At 40.8% G+C, this 9,060-nt stretch overlaps 1 protein-coding gene across 1 annotated transcript; it reads left to right on the top strand.

The window, feature by feature from the left end:
• Positions 1-6,962: 6,962 nt before the first annotated feature.
• Positions 6,963-8,640, top strand: gsx2 (GS homeobox 2). Its single transcript, XM_047374576.1, has 2 exons — positions 6,963-7,727; positions 7,899-8,640. The coding sequence occupies exons 1-2, from the start codon at positions 7,352-7,354 to the stop codon at positions 8,240-8,242; spliced, it is 720 nt and encodes a 239-aa protein (XP_047230532.1). The 5' UTR covers positions 6,963-7,351; the 3' UTR covers positions 8,243-8,640.
• Positions 8,641-9,060: the final 420 nt, after the last annotated feature.

Here is a 9,060-nt window from a genome sequence, read left to right as displayed (position 1 = left end):
AAAATACCGGGGTTAATAAAAGGGTTAAAATGCAGGAGCGCGGACGACGCGTTATGATCAACCTTCTGTTTAAAATCACCCTTTAAATAAAGTTTGTCTTAACTTTAAAAACACACAAACAAAGAACACAACATGAACACGTGTGCTGCAGATATTCTGCTAGCACCAAGATAGCTGAGTTCAACACAAACAAAACCAAACTTCATAAAATGAAAAACGTTTAGATAATTTCAATCTAAATCTTTCTATATTATTCTGCCCAAACCTAACCTTGTATGAACCATGCTGAGGAGTTGTCCGGGTGATTACGAAGTTTGAAAAGAGCTCCGTGAACAAAGCGGTTAGCTGGCAGCTAACCTCCAGAGCAGTGGCTTGGCGGCCCGTTCTGTCCGCTGACAAAACTGCACGTTAACTGCCGTAATGCGGTTTCCGTTGTCCTTCCTTGGGAAACTGCTGCACACAGCGTCGTGCTGGGAACTCTCTGGAAACAGTTCGCTTCTGCAGATCTCAGAGAGAACAGTCAAGCAATGTTTGTACCTTGATTACCCCGTTCATGAATGAAAATCACCGGATACGCAGACAGTGATTCATTTCTACTTATCTTATGCATATGATCGCATGATCTTATGACACCCTTGGATCCAGTTGAAGAGTTTATGTCTGTTTGCCAGCAAAGAGACATTAGCGTTCTGGGCCTCCCCTATCCTGGTCCCGCAGAGGAGCAGTGGAAAGAGATCGGATCATTGGAAAGGGGCGTGCTTTTATACAGCCAGTGGCATCATGCGAAGTCCGCTGCTACCCCCTTTTCCTCAGTTGCTGGAAGTCAGTTAAATGCAATTTATTTTGAAAGTTCCAGAAAAGTTTGTACCGGAGTTTTAATGTTGTTTCCATGGCTGTGGGTCCCAACATGACACACTCCAAAGAATTGAAGTTTTAATTGCAGCAAAAGGTGGTGCACAATATTATGCCACTTTGAACTGGTACAATTTTGAAACATTACCAAATTCAGGTTAATTCTCTAATAAGAAAGATTCAGTTCTGAAAATGAACCACATGAAAACTCACAACATGAAGTGTGACAGGCAGCAGAGTGACTGACAGGTGTGAAAAGGTGCAGATAATGTACAGATGAAACACTTTTGGTTTGTTTGCTCCTTCACAGGCAGAAAAACAGAAGACAGAAGAAGATTGCAGCCCACGTCTATTCATGGGCCTGACTGGTGACAAAAGATGCGGTCCGGACACACATTCCAGCCTGCTTCCGCTCCACCACACAAGCTCAATCCCAGGGATTTCCCACCCCTTTCAAGCAGGAGAAAAAGAGGCTACAATATCACCTCTTTTAAAATGAGCTAGGACTGACGTGTCCAGGGGCTTCTGTCATTCACTTTTCCTAATTTAGGTTTAACTGGAGGTCAAAAGCTCGGAGAATGGGTGAGAACATTTCAGGTTTGGTTCAGGGTTAATTTATATGTGAATTAAAGTCACATGTTTTTTGCCTATCCTGTGCAGAGGATTCTCCTCTGAGAGTATCCTTTGTTTGCAGGCATCACCCCGGGGTCAAATAATTTTCCTAAAAGGCAAATCATTAACAAAAATAAAACAGCATCTTGATCTTCTTGGAAACCAGTGAGCAGCCCAGTAATGAGCCCTTATAGCTGATAACTGAAGATGTACTACAAAGTGAACAACAATGGGGCCGCCTCTTATTTACAATACGGACAGAAATTCAAGACCTTTTGACAACTCAAGCAAGAACAGATTGAAGTAAGGGCTGTTCTGAGCCATCTCTCTAATGGCAGTTGCTTAGTCTTTTGGAAACAAGAGAGGAGATATGGGTACAAATCCGAGTTTGAACAATAAGCTTCAATAAGGATGTTTCTCCATGAACTTTAATGTCGCAATCAGTCGGTGTTTATCTCATTTTCGAGACTCCTTCATTGTGTGGGCCGTGAAGCGCAGTCTAGTATACATGCAGCATTGAGTGTGGACATCCAGACGCACTCGTTTGGGCGCGGGGGACACACTTCAATCTGGAGTGTCTGGTCTGAACGGCTCTGCGAGACTGAGGAGCGTCTCTCTAATTAGAGGGAGCCTGGTGCAGGACATCTCTATAGGCCATCAACAGGGCCCTCGTTGGCTTTGTTCAGAAACCTCTTCTTCCACTGAGGCTGTCACTTTAGTTTTCTAAAGGGCTGAGGGCCTGGGCTCCGTAATGATGTTGTCTGAGTCCAATCACTGGAACTGTTTGCGGATAGATTTAAGGATATGGCTTCAACTAAACAATCATCTGGCACTAAAGAAAATCTCCTTCCTGATCCATGTCTTCTGCAGTTTATTGATCTCAAATTCATGAAAACTCCTGGCGAGAGACATTAAAAAGGCACTGAGTTGCTTTGTTTTTCCTCTCCATGCCGTCACAGTGTTTAACATGTTATTATTTCCAACTCAGTTTTGCATACAAACCTAATTATTCATTCAGATATAAATTAAATTCCACATTCATGGACACCGTGGACTCCCCCTGACTCCTGCAGGATGCCATTCACAGACAAGTCTCTTTTTCTATGCCCTTCTCCTTTCTCCTGCAGACCCCGAAATGGGGAGAAGCCGATGCAGCTGCTGTTCACATCAAACAGATAATTGCTGATGAAAAGTCATTGCGTGACATTATGTTGTCCATCGGATCATTGTTCATTTCCCCCCATTGCCACTTAAATGTATATAGAGGGTTTCAAAGTGTTCTTCACTATGTGTTGCCTGGAGACTAATAAAGGAGCAAATCATCCTCTGCACAACAATGCGAAGTTTGTAAAAAAGGCGGTTATACAAGTTAATGATGCTTGTAGAACAAAACTTTAATGGCCTTCTTCACAGTATAATATGGCATGCAATGCAAAGAGAGAGGGGGGGTGGGGTGGGGGGGGCTTTAGCAATGCACTTTGAGAACTTTGTTCCTTTTACTGCATGTAGAAACACATAAACCCTCTCGGATGTCCAACCACACATAGTCAAGCTACAGTATGTGTGTATAAACTCCCAAATACTCCAAAGAAATAAACGTTGTATCATATTCCCCATTCAACCTAAATTTTTAAGTTTCTGAATAGGCCAGTGATTAATTGCCCAACAACGGGGTTTGAAAAGGCGCTGAATAGTGAAGGGAACTACTGCTGCACTAAAGGGTGCACAGCAGTGAAGGGGAAAGAACAGGAAAACTCAGAGTATAAGGCCCTGGGTGTTTTTTTATTTATTTCTGATATTCACCCCTTTTTTTATTAACATTTAAGCAGTGAGTGATAGTTCACAAGCCTCATTTGGTGAGCAGGCATCTTAACCAAAGGGGAAAAAACTAGTCCTGTCAACTTGAGCAGAATAAAGGGAATCAAAGGCTTTTTTCCCTTAAATGGACTAATTTTCTCCTTGAATTATGAAAGTAATGGCTAGGTAACAGCCTGTGCTCAGAACCCGACGGCTTAATGCCTCCTAAATCCTTCCACGTGGCTCCACTAGTCCTTGCAATTAGGTCTCATTATAGCCTCATAAAGGATCTCATTTGTGGGATTACTTAACAGACAATGAAATTTTATCATGTAGAATTATAAAAAAATAATATCTGAGCTTGCATGGTGTGCTGAAGGCGCGCGCCACACATCATTCCGCTTGGTTTGCTTGCTCTCCTCCCTTCACCCCCATCTCCTCCTCCTCACTTCACTTCCCCTGCAGTTCATATCTGTATCATAACAACTGTGCGTCCTCCCTGTCAAATGCTAAATTCGCTTTATTATAGCAATTATTGTCTGTGTGACAGACATGCCTATTTTATCTTTGGGATGGTTTGATTTTAAAGACTTTCTAATTCTTTTCAGAAGTGCATGTAAAGCCACACTTTAATAGGTGCACCACTGGCCTGTTTGCTGTGATCATGAGTTTCCTCTTTAATGAGGCTTTATGCGTCTTATATAATGTGGAACAACATAAACAACAACTTGGAATCCAAATCTGGGTTGTTCAACTTCTTTTTGCACTTTTTTTTCTCTTTGTTCAGGGTCTTAATGGAAAAACATGAATATTTAAATTTTAATCAAGCATAGTAGTTTGTAAATGTAATGATCATCAATGGTTAAATTACTTTTTTGCAACACATTCTACTAATCTAAATATTTTGATTAGAATCTAACGGAAGATGTTAGTTCAGTCAACCACTGATGTCATTAGCAGTGTTTCCAGCTTTTTCGCAAAATTAGGCTAATTATTCAGACCCTTCTAGCATCTTAAAAAACAAACAACTAACAATAACATTTAGCAACATTTTTTATTTCTATGTTAGACTTTTGCAGACTTTGACACCGAGCCATGTAATGTTCTTTCTGTTATCAACAAGAGGAGAGGGCTGCCACTGAGCACTTAAAGGCCCGGTCCTCAAGCAGCTGTCCCTCCCAGCTGCAGTCAAAGCGCTAAGAGTTCAGATGATTTAAATAAAAAAAATCTAAAAAAAGGCAAGAGCTGACAAGCAATAGTTAATTTGTCATTAAATAAACATATTTAGAATGTGTTTCCTATTACTTTTATTCTTTCCTGGGATGTTAATCCTCTATCTTACAGCATCCATTAGTCACATGCACATGGCAAATTATGTTGATTAGGTGATGACGTCATTCAGTGACTTGTAGTGACTTTTAGGAAAGCCAATAGCTACTTTCCTTTCTGAGTGCTGTATCCAACACAGAACTGTTTTTATGAATTAATACATAACCTTAGTAAAGTTTAAGAGTTGTGGTTAAGAAAGTCTCTGTGTTGGAGCACACATTTAATATGTATCAAGATGTACACACTTTAGCAGCAGGCTAAGGCTGAAGTCAAACTTGCTAGCAAGCTGAGCTTCTTAACCCTGAGGCAGCTGCCAAAGAATGGCACTTCTTAGCTGTTGCTCACAGAAAAAAGGTTTACATGCCACCATATTAGAAAATGTTTTAAACATTTATTACTCTTTGGTGACAATGTAGGCCTTAATCACACACTAGTTTTTATTTTTGGTTTATTCTTACCCTGAAGGACAAACCAAGTGACCTAATTAAAGAAACAGTGAAGGTGCTTTTGCAGTCTTGAGTTAAGGAGCACCCAGTAGAGATGCCGCTTGTGAAGCAGAGGAAATCATCTACATCCAGAAAACTGCTTCGTCACGCTGATGAGAGCAGATTAAACTGTATCCTTATTAAACAGGTCTGTTTGATATTGGTTGATCTGAGCTTGCAGGCTTTAAAGAAAGGTGAATCTGGATTAATTAAAGGTAAATATACTCTCAAAACTGGGTTATTTCTTGCTGGGTTCTGCTGGGTTTATGCTTTTGGGAAAGAAGTTGGGTTCTGACCAGGTGTGAACATCTTAAACATTACAACAACCTGATCAGACTTGACTGAACCTCTTCCTCTAAAGGAAATAAGAAACAGTAAAATTGTAAAATGATGCTGTATTTATGCTGATGTTCAGACCAGTAGGCTGTATTTACTGACTTTAATTCACCCTAGAAACCAACTTTGTTAACTAAGATAACAATAGACTTTTGCCTGCTATGTAGTTAAAGTGAAGTAGTGCTATGTTCACCATTCCTGCTTTGGCCAAAAAATTGGTCATTAAGTCAGGAACAGACTAAAAAGCCATATTTATTTCTGCAATATGATTTACCCCTAATCGTAACTCACCATAATGCATTTTAGCTTTATTAATTTAATAATAAATTTCATTTTGAAGTTTAAACCAAAGATACACGGAGGAGAACACAATGTGGGCAAAGATTTGAGACTGTCTTTAGCTTTTATCTATCTGATTATTTTATATTAAAAGTAAATACAGTTTTAAAATAATGTATATTTACTCACGTCTAGGTAGCCTTGAATCTACTCTTTTGTTCATTATCCTGGCACAGCCTATACACCCAAATCGGGTTGTTTTTAAGCCCATAGTTTTTTTAAGTGTATTTTGCATTATTTTAAGTATTGTGCCAATATTTTTGATATATTTAATATTAAAACATACATAAAGAAACATTACATATTGTCTCTAAAGTTACATATAAAAAGGAATAGTGAGAATAGAACCCAACTTATTTGTGTGAATAATTAACTTAATTGAAGAAAATCATTTAGTTAAAACTAAATTGGTTATGTAAATACATTTTTTAAACTGGATTGAACTTAACTTATCTACGTGTCATTTATTTATCAGATCTGTTTAAAAAAATCTTTGAAATAACAATAACATAAACTGTTACATAAGTTTAATTGTTTAAATTCTAACACTGTTTTATCAGTGTTACTCCTGAATTTTGAACCTGGACCGCCTGCACCTTAAGCCAGGAGGTCCAGCCACTGGCCCTCCTCTCCTCTCCTCTCGTTTTCATTTGGCAGATGAAAGCAGAAGCTAAACCTGCCCGGTGACCTGCCCGGGGGATCAAACTCGCTAATTATCGTCACAAGATGAGGGATTAACGCATTTCTGAAATAGCTGCCTGTTTACCGCCGCACAGACCCACCATTATAAACACTTTCTAATTGAATCCTAATCGCCGTCAAATAGCCTCGGCCCAGACTCGCCGTCGGTTCATAATTCTTTAATTGCTGGAAGTGAAACCTGGACCAACCGGATTCAAAGTGTGATCATGGCTGCTGAGCAATTAAAGCTATTTATCCTCGCGTGAACGATTTCCTTATCGCGTTTCGGGAAAATTTAGTTTACTGTTGGGGAATAAAAGGGAAAATGTGGGAAATCTAGGATTTTTTTATTATGCAGCAAATTAAAAAAAGGCAAATGTACCTGCAACAGTTACAATTTTTTAATTATTATAATTATTAATTGTTGTCATCTTTAAACTGTTGTTTGGAGACTTTCAAATTGAATTTAACATATTTGCTGTTTATTTGACAACTTTATATGAACACGTTTCATAAAATCAAATCTATATTACATAAGAAAAAAAAAGTAGCATAACATTGTGGGGAGTTACAATAAATGCTAAAAAATGTGGATGTGAAGAGTCTGAAAACTCTACAAACGTAAAAACATTAAATGTGTAGATTTTTTGTTCAAACTTTTCAAACGTTAAATTCAGAAAATGAGCCCGAATCTGCTGGTTCTGATCAGAGAAGTGGAGAAGCATCACGTGGTGTGGGTCAGTGACAGCACCAACCCTTGGAGCCGGGTGCGCACGTGGGTGACGATGCAGGACCAACCCCTCTTCGGGGTCCCTTTTGTTGAACCATCAAACATAAGCACCTTTGGAGATCCCGAGGGCTTCACATGAGAAACAGCCATCATCCTGCGCACTGGGCGATCACTCCTCAGCGGCGGAGCCATGTCGAGGTCTTTCTACGTCGATTCTTTAATAATCAAGGACACTGTGCGACCCGCAGCGGCCGAGCATCCGGCCCAGGACTTCCTCCTTCCCATCAGCGTGCACTCTCCAAGCGTAATGACGGTCAACGCTCCGGTTTGTCACTCCAGGAAGAACGGGACTTTCTGCGTTTGCCCCCTGTGCGTCACGTCCCACATCCAGTCTTCCCGCGGTGGTATCTCCATGCTGAAGAGCCAGTTTCCAGGTGTGGAGGCGCAGTACTGTCAAAGGATCTTGCAGCAGCAACCTTCTGCGCTGGCGCATCCTGGGCACACACCTGTCTGCACGCCCACCTTCGGCGTCACGGATCCCAGGAGATACCACTGCCTTTCTATTGGTAAGCACCTGTTCACTTTATACTCTGGTTCCTGTTAGAGTAATAGATGATGATGCACCTACACTTTTACGCACTGTACGCAGAGAAATTTACGCGCAGTAATGTGCGTGTTGTGCTGACAGATGCACGCAACCAACTTTCTGCTAAAAAACTCTTTTTGTTTGACTACAGGCAGTTCCTCCGAGAACAGCCACATACAGAACGGCAAAAGGATGCGCACGGCTTTCACAAGCACACAACTGCTGGAACTCGAAAGGGAGTTTTCCACGAACATGTACCTGTCCAGACTCAGACGGATCGAAATCGCCACGTATCTGAACCTGTCGGAGAAGCAGGTGAAAATCTGGTTTCAGAACCGCAGAGTAAAGCACAAGAAGGAGGGCAAAGCCACGCAGAGGAGCGCGCACGGCGGCTGCAAGTGCGCCGGCGCTCACACGAACTATTCCAGGTCGGAGGATGAAGAGTCTTTATCTCCGGCATCCGCGTTGGAGGAGAAAGAGGTGTCACCAATTTAAGATAAACTCAACTCCCCCCGAATCCCGTTGCTGGCACTTACTCTGCCCCCGCATGCTGCAGTTGGCATCACGCAACCTCAGAGCCCAGACATAAAACCAAGGCTTCTTTCCTGCATGAAGTATGTCATTTTAAAATAAATAATGTGAACATATGTCAGTAAAACGTCACAAACACAACCACCTGTCCTGTTTTTGGAAATTTTACATGTTCAGTTCCCGTTAATAGCTTCAATAAATGTCGTCAATATTCACAGGATCTGTCAGTGCAGCGGATCAGAGAGCATTAAATCCCTTAGAAATAGTCCAGGTCTGAAGTGTAGACCTGTTGCCTGTAGCCATTTGTAAACAATGTGTATATCTGTATTTATTGTAATAAACATTACGAGTTAACCTACGAATGTATGTACTGTTTTGATATGGCTTCAAACCTGGCGCTTGTCATTTCGCGCCTTCGCTGTTTCACATACATGTTGTTTAACCGTTTCGTGACCGATAAAGTTGTGCACGAAATAAAGCCTTCTATGGGACGGTCCCATCCACTTTCACAAGCGACGTTTAAACGTCATTTTGTATGATCTACATAACATCTACTAGAAATGGGGTTTTAAAGACTCTGAGAAAGGTTATGGTAGATCATTCTCAGAGAGGTCGATCAGGGTTATTCTGGTTTGATCAGGGGGTCATAATAATTTGTCATCAGTTACTTGACCCAAACAGACATCCGAACCAAAAAAAAGGTAACATAGTATAAGGCAAATCATTCAGAATATAATAACATCAAATTATGTGATTTTCAAGGATTTTCATGGTCATTTATC

The sequence above is a fragment of the Girardinichthys multiradiatus genome, chromosome 9, assembly GCF_021462225.1.
Source record: "Girardinichthys multiradiatus isolate DD_20200921_A chromosome 9, DD_fGirMul_XY1, whole genome shotgun sequence".
NCBI classification, from domain to species: Eukaryota; Metazoa; Chordata; class Actinopteri; order Cyprinodontiformes; family Goodeidae; genus Girardinichthys; species Girardinichthys multiradiatus.
Note: the sequence above shows the minus strand (reverse complement) of the source record. Positions and strands in the feature narration are given on the sequence as shown.

Excerpts from the sequence above, each read along its gene's own strand:
- gsx2 (XM_047374576.1), top strand. The coding sequence starts at position 7,352 with ATGTCGAGGTCTTTCTACGTCGATTCTTTAATAATCAAGGACACTGTG. Across the intron at positions 7,728-7,898 it reads ATACCACTGCCTTTCTATTG|GCAGTTCCTCCGAGAACAGC; the intron begins GTAAGCACCTGT and ends GTTTGACTACAG.